This window comes from the organism of the source record quoted next, unplaced genomic scaffold (genome assembly GCF_019419815.1).
Source record: "Pyrus x bretschneideri cultivar Hongxiangsu unplaced genomic scaffold, Pyrus_bretschneideri_v1 Contig34, whole genome shotgun sequence".
Classification (NCBI taxonomy): Eukaryota; Viridiplantae; Streptophyta; class Magnoliopsida; order Rosales; family Rosaceae; genus Pyrus; species Pyrus x bretschneideri.
In genome coordinates, this window is record NW_025999657.1 from 3,608,841 (window position 1) to 3,627,405 (window position 18,565).

At 38.1% G+C, this 18,565-nt stretch overlaps 2 protein-coding genes across 5 annotated transcripts; one reads left to right on the forward strand and one right to left on the reverse strand.

The window, feature by feature from the left end:
* The first annotated feature begins 214 nt into the window (after window positions 1-214).
* Window positions 215-8,586, forward strand: LOC103940220 (asparagine--tRNA ligase, chloroplastic/mitochondrial). The gene is made up of 15 exons (XM_009350301.3): window positions 215-806; window positions 985-1,053; window positions 1,575-1,685; window positions 2,047-2,151; window positions 2,864-3,001; window positions 3,734-3,814; window positions 4,538-4,615; window positions 4,719-4,787; window positions 4,889-4,963; window positions 5,096-5,179; window positions 5,413-5,499; window positions 6,436-6,531; window positions 6,653-6,727; window positions 7,469-7,595; window positions 8,270-8,586. The coding sequence occupies exons 1-15, from the start codon at window positions 393-395 to the stop codon at window positions 8,383-8,385; spliced, it is 1,725 nt and encodes a 574-aa protein (XP_009348576.2). The 5' UTR covers window positions 215-392; the 3' UTR covers window positions 8,386-8,586.
* Window positions 8,587-8,818: 232 nt separating this feature from the next.
* On the reverse strand, window positions 8,819-17,367 carry LOC103940221 (protein transport protein SEC16B homolog). Of its 4 annotated transcripts, none has more exons than XM_009350304.3 (14): window positions 17,210-17,367; window positions 15,124-17,080; window positions 14,516-14,836; window positions 13,754-13,882; window positions 13,540-13,662; window positions 13,232-13,402; window positions 12,728-12,853; window positions 12,510-12,644; window positions 11,442-11,569; window positions 11,258-11,366; window positions 10,838-11,152; window positions 10,534-10,677; window positions 10,106-10,404; window positions 8,819-9,774 (listed from the first exon to the last, which is right to left on the reverse strand). In XM_009350304.3, the coding sequence occupies exons 2-14, from the start codon at window positions 16,843-16,845 to the stop codon at window positions 9,243-9,245; spliced, it is 4,254 nt and encodes a 1,417-aa protein (XP_009348579.2). In that variant the 5' UTR covers window positions 16,846-17,080; window positions 17,210-17,367; the 3' UTR covers window positions 8,819-9,242. The 4 variants fall into 4 exon arrangements, with proteins under 4 accessions (XP_009348579.2, XP_009348581.2, XP_009348582.2 ...); XM_009350306.3 differs by having other exon boundaries at window positions 15,124-17,062; window positions 17,210-17,354; XM_009350307.3 differs by having other exon boundaries at window positions 15,124-17,071; window positions 17,210-17,351.
* Between the last annotated feature and the right edge of the window lie 1,198 nt (window positions 17,368-18,565).

An 18,565-nucleotide genomic window follows, 5' to 3' on the forward strand; every position in this document is an offset into this window, starting at 1 on the left:
TTTATATGTTATTGGAAAAGCAGTAGCCAATGCCCCTACATTGGCTCCACCACTGATTAGCGTTAGTGAGTTAGAAGAGAGAGATCGAACTCCCACCAGAGTACATATACATGATTGTTTTTGTTTCGACAGTAAAGCGCGGCAACTATGTACCTAATATATTAATTTTTTTCATATAACTGAGCCAGTCCCTATCCAAATCCGTGCACGGAATATGATCTCCATTCGCCTTCGAAGAAAACCTAACTAAACCGAACCAAACCAAATCGAACCAAATCAACACCGCACCCTACTCGTTTTAGCAGCGAACACATGATTGATTCTCCCTCTAATTTTGTCGAGACCACACGAAAGTGCGAGTGGATATCAAAAGCACCACTCCAGCAGAAAAAATGGCTGCTGCCTTAGCACCATCCCCTTCTCTCCGGTTCAATCCCTACTCCACCCTCCGGCTCCTCTCCTTCTACCCCAGAACCCCACTTCCCTGCCGCACCCCAACTCCAATTTTCCCGCCATTTCTTCCCCGCCTCTCCCGCGCCGCCGCCGTCCCTCGCCGGAGGTCCTTCTGTACCCTCATCTCCGCAGCTCTCTACGCCGGCGGAGCTGCCGAGAGGACGAAACCGGAAATTGCTGAAGAGCGGAGATCCGAAGGCGGCAACAACAGAGTTGGGGAGTTCAGGAAGAAGCTCAAGGTTGTGGATGTCAAGGGAGGGTCCGATGAGGGGCTCGAGCGCCTGGGCCAGAGCTTGGTGGTTATGGGTTGGGTTCGTACTCTCCGAGTTCAAAGCAGCGTTACATTCATTGAGGTAATAGCAACAGCATAATTCATGCAACCTTTCTTTTCCCCTAATGTTTCAGTTACAATTTGCACCTGAATTTGACGCCTCGTAGTTTAGATTAGATTGGAAGATCGATCGAATTAACAAAAAATGTTTTATTTGTGGCTTAATAATATGAGTTTGGTGTTAAATTTTGCACATTTAGGTTAATGATGGGTCGTGTCTCTCAAACATGCAATGTGTATTGGGCTCAGATGCTGAAGGTTATGATCAGGTACTGTTACTAATCACTGTTTAGCAAAATGTGTGTTTCTATCCATGTATATATGTGCTTATAATTTTTGTATTTGGCGTTGAATCATGTAAATCTCTTGTTTTCTTTTGAGATTGTTTGTTTTAGCTTTCGCCTACAACGTTGATATTTGGTACTTTGTTAGAATTCGCTTCCGCTTGCGCATAAAAGTACAACAGATATGTGCTTATAATTTTTGTATTTGCTTGTAATTTTACTTCACACCAATGAGTTGTAAGCCACTTGGGTTAGCCCACAACTTGATTTTCGTGTAATAACTATTGGTTATGTATGTTTGTGATCACTTTATTTGGGTTGAACGAATTCTATCTGCATTCATTGGCTGAAGAGAAGAGTTCTATCTATATGAATGTGCGTTTGTTCTGTAACCCTTTTTCGATGAAGTAAGCAATTTTTTATGGGGATATTAATTTCCTGATAATTTAATGGAATATGTGGCATACCATCATGTCTTTACTTCAAGCTGTGGAGCTTATTGATAGGTAGAATCTGGCTCAATCACAACTGGTGCATCAATATGGGTGCAAGGGATAATATCTGCCAGCCAAGGATCAAAACAGAAAGTGGAATTGAAGGTCAACAAAATTGTTCTGGTTAGTATTTCCTGTCATTTATGTGTTGCTTGATGGCTCTCTTATTTCTGGTAGATTCCAAGTCAGTTGTGTTGTTGCTTCCATGCATCTAAGTTCTAACTACCATAACGAATGTTATTCATGTAGATCGTTAATCTTTACTGAACAAAGAGAGAAGATTCTAATTATCGACTTTAAATTATGATTATAAGCTGCAATGGAGTCTCTCTCTGACAAAATGACCTTGATAAGTGGAAACAGAAAATATAGAATTGCTTCTTTATATATGTAAATACTGATCAGCATTTCATGTGAAATCACACAAGCTTCTACTTTGCTAACAAAACAAATAGAATAATTGTTAACGTTCTCCATCTTGTAGGTTGGAAAGAGTGATCCTTCGTATCCCATCCAAAAGAAAAGGGTCAGTAGAGAATTTTTGAGAACAAAAGCTCATCTTCGGCCGAGAACAAATACTTTTGGTGCGGTATGTGCTGTCATTTCCTTTGTTTCTTACTGTTTCACTACAGTTACAAATGCCATTAGTTCCATTAATCTTTTTAGGTTTTATGCTTCTATTTTCTTTTATTTTATCTAACTTGCCATATGTTGTCATCGCTCCATTTTAGACAGGTCTCTTTGTAGTTGATTGGTGTTCAAATCAGCCTTCCATTTATGTCTTAATTGTTTTGGTTGTTTCATCTCACAGTTTGGTTACTTATCAAACTAGAATTTTATTTTAAATGTATTGGCGAGACATTAAACAATGCATTAGGATATTGGTGATTGCTAATTTTCAGTTCAAAGTGAGCTGTGTGAAACTGACCTTTGATGGTTGCCTCAGTAAATTTTGTTTGAGCATGTATTTGCTCAAGCTGAAGTGACAGGTCGTGCAGTTTTGTAATATCATGCAATGCTTTTTTCAAATCTCCAATTTTTTTTATATGTTTACTTTTCCAATAGTAACTCACTTACTTAACCTTGTATTTTCAATTGCTGCTCCAATGTATTTAGTGCATCAATCTGTAATGGTATGTTTAGGCTTGAATTCAGTAATAATTACTTTGAGATATATCCTTAATTGACTGAGAATGACAACTCCGGCATGGCAAACAATTTATGTGCGTCTTTGAATATTTGCTTTTGGAGTTACGGTGTCTTCTTCAATTATCTTTACTTTTTTTTCGTGATGATTTTAGGTTGCAAGAGTGAGAAATGCTTTGGCATATGCTACTCACAAGTTTTTCCAGGAAAATGGATTTGTATGGGTTTCCAGTCCCATCATTACTGCTTCAGATTGCGAAGGAGCAGGTGAACAATTTTGTGTGACTACTTTGGTGAGCACTGTGGATTAAAAGTTAATTTATTATGTTTTGGTTCAAAGATTGCTGTTCCTCTGAACTGCTGAAATAACATGACCCTATGGAGCATGTTTATTCACTCCTTTCTTGTTTTATATGCTATTCTGACAAACCCTTACGTAATACTTATACATTAAAATTTCAAAAGTAGTCTCTTTGGTGAGCGCTGTGGATTAAAAGTTAATTTATTATGTTTTGGTTCAAAGATTGCTGTTCCTCTGAAGTGCTGAAATAACACGACCGTATGCAGCATGTTTATTCACTCCTTTCTTGTTTTATATGCTATTCAGACAAACCCTTACGTAATATTTATACATTAAAATTTCAAAAGATAGTCTGGTAACATAAGAAGATTATGCCGCCACACTGAATTTAGATTATTAATTCGGTTGGTTCTTCCCTGAATGTGTTGTCCAGTTTTAGTCTAACGAAATGAACAATTTTATGTTTTCCATACTGTGTGTCACGAGAATATTTCCCTCTATGTTATACGTGTATGTTTTTCCAAGGAAAATATTCTACCTTGAACTGAATTTATTTGTTTCCTTAATTGTTTCCTTGTATCCTAGTGCCTCCTTGGAGATATATAGCTAAGAGACCACTTAGAATATTTGTACTGCATTTAGTCTTCTTCTACTGCCATTGATTTTAAATCTGCTGTATGTTGCTAAATACTTCTGTTAACTCTTGTATTTGTTTAATGAACAGATTCCAAGTTCTAGAGAAGCCTCTCATTCTCCTGTGGATGGCATTCCAAAATCGAAGGATGGCCTAGTTGATTGGTCACAAGTGAGTTGGATGAATTTCCATATTCTAAGTTATAACTAAGCAAAGTATATTCTTATGCATAGGTAAAGGGAATCAAGAAAAGTACCTTAGATGTTTATAAATATTTAATACTTTAATTTATAAAAATTATGGCGTGGTGCTTTGCGTTTTGAATTTCCCCATATCTTATTTGGACTTCATATGATGTTTGAATCTTATCAAATTAAATTCATGGTGAATTAATATGAGGTCATTTGGCTTCATTTGGTATTACCAAATTAAATGGCACTGTTATACTAGTAAGTTAGATAAACTTCAAGATTGATTTCCTAGTATACAAATTTAATATCTCAAGGAACCCTCAATGATGTTATCCAGGATGTAGACTGTTGAGAAATTGAGACTCAAATCTGTAGACAACGGTAAACTATCCATAGTAAATAACAGTTTAATTTTGCTATTTGGTGTTGGGAGGTTTTTACATTGTGCAACTACAAAAGAGGTTGTAAACTCAAAAGTGCAGTTTTGTATTAATGATGAAATTGTTGTTAATTATACTATGTCATCCCTTCTTGTTCTGTGTTTAATAACAGGAGAAGTGTTCGAAATTCATTTGAATCTGTTACTTCCAGTAAGACTGGGCTTGATAATTTTTGAAAATGACCAAAGAAACAGGGTCATCTTGTTAATTTCCGTTGTTGTGACTTCCATTTGTGAGTTTTCATTTCACTATTTTGATGTCAGGATTTTTTTGGGAAGCCAGCATTTTTGACTGTCTCTGGCCAACTCAATGCTGAAACCTATGCTACTGCTCTGTCTGATGTATGTATTATCTTAACTGCATTGGTTCTTATCCTCACTTTACCGATCGGAATCACAATCAGTGTAATTTTTTCCAAGATAAATCCATGCATCGTTTTTCCAGGTATATACATTTGGGCCCACATTTCGGGCTGAAAATTCCAACACTTCTAGGCACCTGGCTGAATTTTGGGTAAATTTAGCTCTCTTTTCTTCATACACATCCATTTCTTTACTTTAGCTGTTTTGGTTGTATTTTTCTGATAATTTTTTCCCTATTCTGCCTTGGTTAAGATGATTGAACCGGAACTTGCATTTGCTGATCTGAATGATGACATGGCCTGTGCAAGTGCCTATCTCCAGTATGTAGTATGTTACCTTTCAAAGCTATTTCCTCAACACTACTGTTTGACCATGTTCTTGCAAACTCACCAGCGTGGTAAAGTTGTCAAGATATTGTTATTTTGGATTTTAGAGTAACATCTACTTCCATGCTTGAAGGTGAGACACATCCTCGAAAATTGCAAGGAAGACATGGAATTTTTCAACACTTGGATTGAGAAAGGAATCATTGGTCGATTGAGTGTATGACCTCTTGCTGTAACTTGTCCTCATTTTATGTTAATACATAAATTCGCTCCATATATTTTGTTTTTGTTTTTTTATTTTTTTATTTTTTATTTCCTGAAATGGGTATTCATGTGATGACTAAGCTAAATGGCTTGTTTTCCAAGGTTCCATTAATCATTGTCCCTCATTCTCTTTCCTCTCTCTCTCTTTCTCTCTCTCTCTCTCTCTCTTTGTGCATCCATCAACAGGATGTGGCTGAGAAGGACTTCGTGCAGTTGACTTATACTGATGCAGTCGAACTTCTTCTTAAAGCAAATAAGAAATTTGAATTCCCAGTATGGCCAACTACTTAAAGCTTTTAACAAATAATGTTACCGCTCTCTGTTGTGAACTAATTTCTCTATGATGGTTATCTAAGTCAACAATGTTTTAGTGTGTATGTAGTGTAACCTGTACAGATAGCCTTCAATAGTCTTCTGTGGACCTATTTGTGTACAACACTATAATTTGACTTTATCGTAACCATTTCTCCTCAGAGCTTTTTGAGAAGATTTAGTTAATATTTAAATCTTCCAGTAACCATAAAATTGCTTGCTACTTTTTGGAGGCTCTTTTGGAAGTGCTTTTAAAATTACCTAAAGTGCTTTTGATGAGGTTGCTTTTGGAACTAATTCTTAGTAAAAATGCAAGTGAATCCTGAAAAAGCACTTAAAAGTTCTTTCTCTAAGAAGCACATAATTGGTGCTTCTTGCTGGAAGCACTTAAAAGTTTTTTCGGTACTCAAAAATACTTCCACCAAAAGCGCTTTCAGCCATTCTAAAAGCACTTCCAAACAAGTCCTGGACCAGGTACCAGTGGCAGTAATGTTATTGACATGTATAGTTTGGATAGCCTCCCACTGGATTGCTACTTTCTGACATTTTGATAATAGACAGCTTTATGCATGTGAATGGTGACTTAGGCCAATGTTTCATGATATTGGATGATGCCTCTTTAAGAATACTTTAGAAAAAGAAAAACTTAGTTGATTAAATTCAGTGAGTCAGAAGACACTCATAATTTGTTTTATTTTTTTATTTGAGAAATTTCCAGTTCTTAAAACATTTGAGAGTCAGTTTTCATGTAGTGTTCTCTGGTTACAAAAGATAGTGTTTAGTTCCATCGTTGTATACTGGTACATTTGTAGCAATACTACTATTCTTTATCACTGTTTAACTTTCAGAATGTTTTCGACCTTATATTCTGAACTCCTATTCAACATTTATTATCAGGTCAAGTGGGGTTGTGATTTGCAGAGTGAGCATGAACGTTATTTAACTGAAGAGGCATTTAGGGGATGCCCTGTAATTGTCAGAGATTATCCAAAGGCATGAACCCCTCTGTTCTACTTTTTTCTCATCTATGGTAGAAAGGAAAAACTAATTATGACATTTAATTCCATTTATCGAATTACTGTTCTGAAGCATTCAAGACACATTACCATTTCAGGAGATCAAAGCATTTTACATGCGGCAAAATGATGATGGAAAGACTGTCGCAGCAATGGATATGTTGGTTCCTCGGGTAATCTTAGCGTCTACCATTTCATTTCTATTATAGCTGCCCTCTAAATATCTGTTAATAAAATTTGGTTTGAAATTTATTTTAGCGGGTATGCTGACATGTCATACGTACTTTTCAACTCCTCATTACAAATATATATATATATATATGATGTTATTCTTAGTTGTAAAAAGCCTGAAAATGCATTATTTGAGTTGATCAGTGAATTACCAATGATAATAAAAGGAAAATGTTGTAAAACCCCAAGGTTTTTGGCTCAGCAGTCAGTCATGTTGAGGCAATTAGTCAGAGTCAGGTCTATAGTGGCAACTTATGTTTTTTGGGTTGGCTGTTGACTAAGACGACATAACGTAAGATAAGACGAAGACAGAAACATGACAAGACCTGGCAAACATGGTCTTATTTACTAAATGGGTGGCAAGAAGCAACAAGAGTAAGATGCTTACTTTATTTTGGGAGGGTTGCATTTGTCATGTATTTATTTATACTGCTAAACTGTGTCCTCGTGTGAATTTTTGTATTAATTTTGTCAACAGCCTTTAGTTTAATATCTCGTGTGCTGACACAGCATTGTGACAAGAAAGTCTTCACAGACACGTCCGTCAACATTTGGCTAATTTCATGCCATTCAGTATTAGTAACATATCTTGTCATTCCTAGATTGTTTCCCTTAGTTAGCTGGTGTTGTCCACGGCAATAGTTAATTTTGTTTTGCCCCGTATATTGATGTACTTCTGTCAGGTTGGCGAGCTTATTGGTGGAAGCCAGAGAGAAGAGAGGCTTGAATATTTAGAAGATCGGTTGGATGAATTAAAGCTGGAGAAGGAAAGCTACTGGTGGTATCTTGATTTGCGTCGTTACGGTTCAGGTACTCCATTTGCTGACTGTTTAGAATCATGTGCTTCTACTCAATTAGAAAATCTGAGCTTGAATTTAAAAAACATACGGAGACATTCTTCCACCCTCATTATCCCTCATAATGTGCCTAAATATACTGACTCGAACACCCAACTATACACATCCCACCCACCGATCTTGTTCTTCTACAATCCTTTTCTTTTCATGTTCTCTCACCAAAACTTATACCTGACTCAAGTGTCACAGTTAGACATGGAGAGGGCAAATTTGAAAGTAGGCACTGTTTAATGACTGTTGCAGTGATAAAATATTGTTGGCTGCTATGATGTAGAGTCCGGCACCATCCAATATGTTAAATTACATTTATTTCCGGACTCAATTTATTAGATCTAGCCGTTGTGAATTATCTCGTAGCCCTCCACACTTTTGTTCTTATAGAAGCATCGAGCGCGTGCTGCAATATTGTGCGTACGATAACAATATTCCATACCTAAAATAATTGTCCTTGGTTCACTTCCTGCATAAAGAGTACTGGAACAGTTTCGGTGAAGATTTTCATATTCGTCTAGTTGTAGGAGAAGGATAAAACCTTGGATAATGTATAATAGTTATACTTCTGAAGCTTCTGTATTCCGAGTAGATAAATGATTTGATACTTGATCTCCATTTTCCTTGTTTCTCCAGTTCCTCATGCAGGCTTCGGTTTGGGTTTTGAAAGGCTTGTACAGTTTGCAACTGGGATAGACAACATTCGAGATACTATTCCGTTTCCCCGGGCACCTGGTTCGGCGGAGTTCTAAAGCGTTTGCTTTCAGTTGCGGAATAAATTTCCCTCAATTTGTATTGCTAATTTGTTAACTCATGTGTATATAGACCTGGAGGAAAAGTCCGTATTTGTTTCTGCACGTTTGTCGCCATTTTGTGGCTTTTTTCTTGACCAACCCATTTTATGGGAGGTAGCACATTCCCAGTGAAATCATTCTAGGATCTCCCGTCTTTGGGTTTTTTTATTTTTTTTATTTTTTTTCTTTCTGAAACCCTAGAAACGCCATTGATGTTTATTTAAAATTTAGAATCCATCCCTGCACTAAAATTTAATCATATTTTTTTTCTCTTCAAGCCACTGCAACTCGAGTGCAAACCTTCTGTCCTCCTTTGCGTAGATTATACGCCTAGGCATTTAGGTATGAATTCAACGTGGTAAAGAGTAATAAACACAGAAATCCGTATGCAAAGAGCAAAACAGTGACTAATTATTTTCTCTCAATTCAATGCACTACACTTTCCCTCGAGAAGATCTGTAGACCCTTTTATCTACTTCAAGGAACCATTTCTGTATTTAAACAAATGAACAAATGATCTGTACAATGTCGCCCGTGTAGGCTTTTTTTAAAAGAAACCGGAAAAATGAAAACAAGACCAGCTCCCCCTAAAGCTGTAGACGGTGGTAACTCCCCGGGCATTTAAATGCAACATTGGCTCGAGAGTAATAACCGCGCGTGGGAGTAACAACTTTGAGAAAGAACCTGTTCGATGAACTTACTTCCGGCACTACCACCATTTTTACCTTCTGAGAGATGCAGGATCAGAAGGAACCTCACCAGTATTTGTATTGATCACTAGGAGCAAAACTTGATATTTACATCTTTACGTTGGCTCAAAGTTCCACTTCATGAAGGTCGTCACCAGAACTGCCTCCATGCATTGGCGCACGTGTCAGGGAAGGCTCACTCGGCCTAAACATAGCCACCGGGGACGTACCTAATGCCTCCCCTAGAGGTTTTATCTCGCCTGTTTTCATATGAGGGCTTAATACATCATTGGAGCTTCCACCCCATGAGGCCGTCCTTCGTGAGTGGGGTAGAGCGGAGCCATTGGCATTTGTGGCAACTCCCATGCTTTGAATATTACCCATGCTTGGGAACCTTTGCATGGTATTTGATGACGTCGATGAAGGCAGAGGAGGATGGAATGAATCATTCATACCAGATGTTGAAAGACTTTCATTAGTTGCACCATCTTCTTGTACACTTTCAGCAATAGCCTCCATTGCCTGTTCATTTGATGATGCTAAGGTGGGAATAAAAAACTTTGCGTTGGCAGCAACGGGAGGCTTAACGGATGGAACAGAAGGTGACTGGAACAAGTTTGCTGCGCTTCCACCACCTTGGTTGAATGTGTCAACGTATCTGCCAAGATTCCATGAAAAATATACTCAGGTCAAATTCATTCCCTCATTGTCCTTGGGTTCGACTCACCAGATGGTGAGTTCAATATCAAACCATAGCCGGCACATTTATTCCCTCATTGATTAGGGGAAATTTTGGTAAAAGGGCATGATTCTCAAGGAATATTATTTCTAATTAATTAATGTAAATTAAGGCTTATAACAAAGCAATGACTTTGTAATGTTTTGTGAATACTGAAAAAGACTATTACGAACCTATTTGAATGGAATGATTTAAAATTGACAGAAAAGAGAGGATGGGTAGGGAGAGAGCGACAGGGAATATATTGTACCTGGATCGAATACCCAACCGTGCACGGGATGAAAATTGATTTGAGCTAGGTGGAATAGGTGGGGTCCCTGAAGTTGGTCCTAGAGGGGTTGAAGTTTGTAAATCTGGGCTGCCCTTAGTAGGAGACCCTTCTTTCTTCAAAACAGATCCCAACTTGTAATCAGAGACACCATTCTGAAAGGGTGTACTTGTTGGGGGAGGAGGCAACGCAGCTTCTTCAGCTGGAGGTTCAACACCTTCCTCAACCCATCTTTTAAGTTTTTCGTCGTAGTAGAACTTGTTTGTTTCACCCAACTTAGCCTTCAGTAGCAAGTAGAAAATTCATTAGAGGAGGTTTACCATAGGAAAGAATAGATGTAGTTATTTCACAGAAAGAAAAAGGGGGAGGGGGTTGAAGGAAAACCTAATATATATGAAAGCATAAACTACCTGTTTTCCCGGGCGGGGCCTTAATACTAAACCAACAGTCTTTTGCAACAGCTGTGACCCGAAACCAAAACGAGAAAAGCGAGAAGTCCCCCCTGAGGCTTTTCCTTGGCCATCAGGTGAGGCAGTTTGCTTTGATGAATCAACCTGGTCCCATAATGAGTTAAGATGCCACAAAAATTGCATATTCAAGCACACAGAATCAAAGAGGTGATTAAGTGCACATATACGGTGTTGAAATGTGTTGACCAAGTAAGAGCATACATGAGTGAATTTGAAATTTACACGTTTGGAAAATTTGACACACCTGTCTTGGAGTTCTACCAAAATCTGGCTCTGAAACACTTCTATTGTGCATTGGCTTTCTATTGCTATCAGATGTCCAGTCGCTTATGGGTTCCATTGAAGCAGAAGGAATTAACGACGACATGGCCATTGTTGATTGACTACTAGAAACTCTAGGGCCCGTGGGCTGTTGATAATGGTCATTACCGTGAGCACTTCCTTGGGATGTGGATGGTGCAGGTGGTGGTAGGCCAACAACACGATGTGCAGTACTATCAAACAGGTTGAGCAATTTACCAACAAACTTTGTAGAAACTAAATTTACAGAGTATCCCCCCTGCAAATGGAATGTGCATTCAGAAGGATTAGTCATATTAGCTTAAAAACGATGAATATACAAACAATAGGACAATGAACATAGAAACACCAGGACAAAAGGTACCTGCTGATGGGTTTTAATCCTCTCCTCAAGAGATAATACTAGTTGCTTCCACGTTTCCACTTCAGGTGCTCTACCGGTTTTCAAAGACTTTAGTATTGTTTGACAGTACCTGAATCAAATGAACTTGGTTAAGAAAACAAGTCTTAAGTAAAATATCAAACAGAAGATAATTGCATGTGCTTACTTCAACGAGTCAGAAACTCTTCCAACTTCAGCAAGCATGTGCGCATATATGAGCTTATATGGCTGAAATGGTAGAAGGATGAACTGAGAGTTCCCAAGCACCCTTGAATATTCATAGAGTTCAGTTCTCTGTCAAAAAAAAAAAAACAAAAGGAAAACTGAGTATAAGCTCCAGAGAGCATTACTTAAACAGAGAACTCATAAGAAGTCCCTCACAAAACTTTTTTTCGAAAAACACTTGGACAATTTTTCTTATTTTTAAAGACATTTTTGTATTATAAAGACAAAAAATAAAAAAGGAGTCACACTTCTTGAGGGTTTTGAATTAAAAAAGAAACTTAATAATAAAGAAAGTGTCCTTAATAAAAAAAGGGTGATGCTATCCACACACTTATATTTACCTCTCACACAACCCTCTCAATTTCCGGCCGTTGTTGGATCAAATGAATTGAAGAATATCAACGGACAAAAATTAACAAGGGTGTGTGAAAAGTAAAAATGGGTGTGTGCATAGCACTACCCATAAAAAAGGGTGACCTTAATGATAAGAAAATTGTCTACGAGATTTTGAATTAAATAAAAAAGGTTGCGAGGGACTTACTAATTTTCTATTACTTTTAAAAATAATTTATAAAAGACTCAATTAAGCAACTATTATGCCTCATTCCATATGAATAAACAGAGAAGGAAGACAAAGGAACAGGTTATGGTGCAACGTTAATAATGCATCTCACAGTACACAATAGTCAACAAATTCCATTAGGAATTAGGCGATGTTAAAAATTTAAAAAGAGAGAAATGAAACTAGATTATGTGATCTACAGTGTCCACAACCTGGCTTTTGCTATACATAATACTAGGAAGTTACAGAAAGCATCAACTTTCAACCCTGCAACCTATGATAAAGCTACCATACAAAGTTACGCGGCTCCAGATTCGCACTGCTGCTCTAGAAACATGCATTCTGCAAGACACGACTCAGGCACCAAATAATAACTAGCACTAGAAGTTTCTGAAAAAAAAAAATCAGAGAGACAACGCATAAAAGATAACAGCACTCAGAAAGCACCTGAATGGCTTCTGGACTTGCATAAGTGCGAGGTGACTTCCAGTGATCTGCTCCAATTAGACATAGCCTTGCACTATCTGAGTATGACTCAAAATTTGCTTCTGCCACTAAATAGCAGATGTGTGCTGCAGTAATCTGAAACACAACTGATGTCAGAGCGAGGGAGAAAAAAGATTAACATATTTAAAGGAAAATAGTTAAATGTACCAATATCATACCTCACTCCTATCCTTCCATAAGCAATCTCCAAGATGTATAATTACCAGTTCATCATCTTTTGTTCTGTTTGCAGTTATCACAGCCAAATTCTCCTCCCAGTCATCAAGCATTTTATTTGCACCAAACTATAGTTGTACAAAATTAAACAAGGGAATTTTAATGCACAGGAAACTGCTAAAAAATGGGTACAAGAAGATACAATTAGAGAAGATCTTATTTTAACTGTACCATCAACTTTGGCATTAACTTATCAGTGTCCCTAAATGAACTTCACTATATGTATAGTTATAAGAAGCAACACCAACCGATCCAAGAAACAATTCTCTCAGATATTCTAGCTTCTGTCCTTTATAGGAACCTCTTCTCTTGCTCTTATAAGTTTCCTCTTTTTTTTTTTTTTTTCATTGCTATCGAGACTAAATACATACTTTTTTCTCTTCCATTTCCTTTTCAAAAAGGAACCACACCTATCCCAAAAGGTAGTTTTAAAATGAATATCTCACCTGTGCAGGCTGTTGAGATGTACTAACAGCGCCTGAAAGATTGATCTCAGCTGTAGTGTCAGCAGAGAACACTTCAGCAGGTTGCCCTGCAATTAGCAGGCATAAAGTCCGCAAAGGTGATCCTGCAACCAGCTGGCGGAGTGCCATTTGCTTCACAGTGTCCACATAGAACTGAAGTTGCCCCAAGCCGCCCCCCCACCAGAGGAATAGAGAGAGAGAATAAAAAAAAAAGTGAGGAGTGCATCCTTCAGTATAAACCGTCAATGTACCTCAAAAGAGTAAAACTATAACATCAATGGCCTACAAACCTGTTCTCCAAGCTGTGAAGCAATAACAAGTGCAGGTCCCCACAACTGACCACCTTGTGCACACTGTAAAGCCTCTTTCTTTCTACCAGAAACCAGAAAATTTTGTACCTCAGAAGCAGTTGCCTAGGAAACACAACCAAACTTATTAAAATTGAAAACTTTGATCATGTAGAGAGAAGGGGAGAGCAAGTTATCAGACTAGCTTATTCCATACCCGCATTTGTCCTTCTGAAGGCATTTTCTGCACACAGTGGCTAACAGTGCCATAATCACTAAATTGTACATTATTGCTCTTTGCAGATGCAAAAAGTTTAGCAACGGCTGATTCTGGAGTATCATTTTCCTATCGAAAGAAAAAGGCCAAAAGTATACATATTAGTTATATCTCTAAGTGGCACTTATAAAAGAGAAAATAATGAGAGTTAAACTTGACAGAAGATTTCTAACCAAAAATGCTTAAGAGAAGTTTCAAAAGCTATGAGTAACCAAAAAAAAAAAAAAAAGACAACCATTATTTCTCCAATACTTCGAGAAGAACAACATAAAAGATGAACATTATCTACACATCCCTGTATATAACATGCAATCTTAAAAGCCTTTCAATTTATTTAAGTAGTGCTCTTCGTGCTTTTAGTACCGACAAAATACAAAATTATTTCCCATCAAATCTTTCCTAATAACTTAAAGCATCACAGATAAGAATGTAACCTTTCATAGAAAGGCAGTATGGTAACAGGGTAATGCAGACAGTTTATCACATACAACATTTCCTTTAGGCTTATAAAGAGTATACTATCACAATAATGCAGTGGATCATGACATGACAACCTTCCCTAGCTACACCGCACGTGGAAAGTATACAGTTAGCAGTAAAATCACTTATGCAGAAACTTGCAGTATAATCCTAAATAAACTATACAGAATATTAAAGTTGCTCACATGATAAACAAAATCAAAAGACAGGATTGTGATTTACCCTTGATACAGTGTCAGTACCAAAAGGAGATCGAAGTTTTCCATAATGTTGACAAGCTATCTTAAGCAAAGAAAGAAGCAACCTCAATACTTTGCCTTTCCTATAGTCCATGTCTGGTGATTCACAGTTAGCAATCCTCTCATCAATCCATTTGTTCAACTCTTTGCTTCCAACACTCCCTCCAACCAAGGGACCTGGGAAGGACTGTTGGCACAAAGCACGAAAATAATCACAAGTACTCATTCCAAAACTCGAAGCATCAGTCTTTCCCGTAAAAACTTCAATCAAGTTCAGGACAGAAACTGAGCCTCCTACAGGATCCTTCACATAACAATAAAACATGTATAATTAGGTCTTTCACTGAACAATGTAAACAAGTCTGACAAAATGCAAGCGGTTTTGGGACCAAACATAATAGAGTCAGTATCTATTACGGATTATCAATGACGAGTACAATTATTTCTAGTTTGCATTTCTATTTCAGGAAATCAGTGATAGATTAAAGACCTATCTAAAAATGATATGGCTTTTTATTTCCTTCCATCAGCCTTTTGTCAACCAAATGGAGCCTTAATTAAACTTGAAGAGAGAAAGCTCCAAGGCCTCACCTGGGTTCCATATGACGGATTCCTGAGGCTACTATTGTCCTTCATTACAATGAGTTTTCCACCGAATCCAAAAGTTACTAGGGCATGTGGAGGACGGCCAGCAGATGATCTTCCTACGCTGGGAGCATATGAAAACTGATTGCCACTCTGGAAAGGTTGTTGTGAATAATTTACAGGTTGTTGTGAATAACTTACAGGTTTCTGACCGCCAAAGTAATCATCTGAGAATTGTGTTTGTTCGCTCATCTTTGCATTTCCTTGATTGAACTGCTGGCTAAAGTTTCCAGCCGGCACAAAACCTTGGAACCCAACAGTCCCATTAGCTTCACCATGACCTTGACTTGCATTGTTGTACAAAGGAACTGCTCCGAAAGAATTTAAAGACTTGTACTGATCCGTGTTAACTGTAGAACCAAACGAATTACTCATTTGCTGGTTTCCACTAAAACCTGAAAACCCCTCACTTTTAGATGCAGTTTGAGGCTGCCACATATTTGAAGCCTGCTGATTGTAATTACTGTAAGACCCAGCCCAGCTGCTGTCTTGACCTTGGTTCCCGACGACCGCTTGTGACCCATAATTGCCATCTTGCCTGTACTCTTGACTATATATATTATTTCCATTCTGAGACTGAGCAGTTGATTGCACAGAGGAATTATATGCTTCCAATGAACGCCATTCTTGGGCAATCGTGTCATAATACCAACCCGGGTATTCAGGATTGAAAACCATATGTTCTGGGTACCCATTAGTCCCTTGTGAGACCTGATCCCAGTTAGGCAAACTGCCAGTTGTGCTTGTTTCAGTCACAGTTCCTGCAACAGACTGAGCTGTTTGCTGCAAATAAGAAACCACAGTTTTATTATCATCTGAAGCAGTGGTCCAATCATCAGTGCCCAAACTCCCTTGAGCATTCCCAGGCACATTGAAACTGTCCACTTGATACCACTGCCCCGTGTTGGAATCATACTTCCACCCTGGATAGAGACTTTCCCAATACTCTGTACCGTTTAGATCCTGCTCATTTCTGCTTTCCTCCACAGCTGCCCCATAAGCTTGACCCTCTTGATATTGCTCGTTATTAACCAAATGGTTCAAACCCTCTTGACGGGCTGTTTGAACTTCATTGCTGCGTACAGTTTTCGATTCAGTACTCAAACTTTCGTCTACTTTTGTGGGGAAATCCCCAGAACCATCCCCCAATTCATTGAAAAAATCCGAGTACGATCCAAATCCATGGATCCCATTCTCCGCAGAATCGGCATAAAACGAACCCCACCCTATCTCCTTAATCCCTGAAGCTCCTGAATCGTTGCTCTTGCTCACTGCCGAATCCGGCCTCAATTGGGATCCTTCCCCAGCATTATTGGACTCAATCACCGCGTCATTATTAACCACATTGTTCGACTCGTCTGCACCATTTTCGTCTTTCGTTTGGGGTTTGGCAACCGAATCCTCAGATACAGCTGCAGAATCACCAACATTCGGATTTGCAAACGGCTTATTTTTGGCTATAGTTTTGGTTTCGTGGCCCGAATCCTCAGATACAGCTACAGAACCACCAATACTCAGACTGGCGAACGCCATACCATCATCGGAATCATTTCCCCGGGCGAATTCGGAGCCTGATTCAGAGGGCCCCAGATCACCTTCAACCAATTTATCAAAGAAATCCTCGTCCGCCTGATCCTCCACCTGAAATGGAGGAGGATTTGAAGCCATCGATCAAATCCCACACGCAAATTCACCCCTCAAATCCGTCCAAATCCAGAAGAGGAAAAAAACCCTCGAAATTGGAGCTCCGAATCAACAAAAAGCCTGAGATCCACAGCCAAAACGCGCGAAAACCAACCTCAAAAATCACAAATCCCAAGGATCCAACCCCAACACGCACACAATTGAACAACGAAATGAACGAGATCTAGGGTTTCTGAGCTCCCTGCAAATTCTACAGTGACTAATCAAGCAAAAATAAGATCGCAGAAATTTTATTTTGCTTGAATTCTACGCATTGCGTTAGAACAAAAGAGAACTATAAATGGAAATAAATAAATTTAAAAAAAAATAAAAAATAAAAAAAACTTACAGGTCGATGGAATTTCAGAAGGAAAATCCAACGGAGAGAAAAGAGGGAAATAAATGTTTGTGTTAGAGAGAGAGAGAGACAGAGAAGAGAGAGAGAGAGTCTGACAGTAAGGAAAGCCCCCGATTGCGCACCTCCTGCCGCCCACCAAGTCCAAGAAGTTCGTTTTTATAATTTTAGCATTTTTAATATTTTTATTTCGTTTATGACCTTTTTGCCGCCTTTCTTTTTTCTAATAATGTTGCTTAAATAAAATACACCAAAATTTTATTTTGTAAAATTACGTTATTATCTTTAACTTTCTTATTCTAATAGTAGACAATAATGTTTTTTTACCCTTTTTGTTGACAAAAAAAAATTCATTAATATGTAGTTTAGATAATTTTTCTATTATTATTTATTTACAATAATCAATTAGCTTAATATATTTTTTTTTGTTTAAAAACAACGTACAATAACGCGTTTGAACTCACTTTACAATATTTTCTTATGATTCAAGTGTTCAATTTCAGATCATTGTTATACATTTTTGTCTAAATTATGTAGCAGTTTGATTATGGTTATGAACATTTATTATGTATGTTTAGTTTTTATTTGTCACAGATATTAAAATGTTTTCTAATTTAGATGATATGTGGTTTGTGGCGTATTTGGAAATGTAGGAATACCATGGTTTTTGAGAAGACTATAGTGGAGCCTCGTACAGCCTTGGAGTCTTTGTTTCGTCAATGGTGTGAGCTTGAGAGAGAAGGGGGGAAGCAAAGACTTGCTACAAGGCAGTAGCGCAGGGTAAGGGGGACGGTCCAGGCGAGATGGGTGAAGCCTCCATTGCAAACTATTAAGCTTAACTGTGATGCTGCTTGGTGTTCTCGCACGGGGATAGATGGATTTGGGTGGGTGGCTAGAGACTTTGCAGGGATTTTCCAGGGGGCTGATGGTGTGGGGCGTGTCTTGTGTGGATCTAGTTTGATGGCAGAAGCGGAGGCGGTGAGGTGGGGTTTCTTGGCTTGTAAGGAGAGAGGTTATGGAAGGGTTCAGATTGAAACTGACAAGAAGATGCTTGTGGAGATGTTAAATGACCTTCTACTACCAGAGGCTAGCATTGAAGGAATATTATGGAACATTGAGTATAGTAAAAACCAATTAGGTTATGTGGAATTTCTTTATACTCATCGGGCCTGTAATGAAGTTGTGCATTTGGTGGCTTTGTCACGCATATGGGGGGTTCTCATTGGTGGGATTGCTTGGAGTAGGAGTGGTTATTTAATACTCTGGCTTTTGATGTAAACATTTTTGTTCATATCTAATAATAGTCTCCCTTGACAAAAAAAAATCAAAAAAAAAAAAATTGAATGAAAA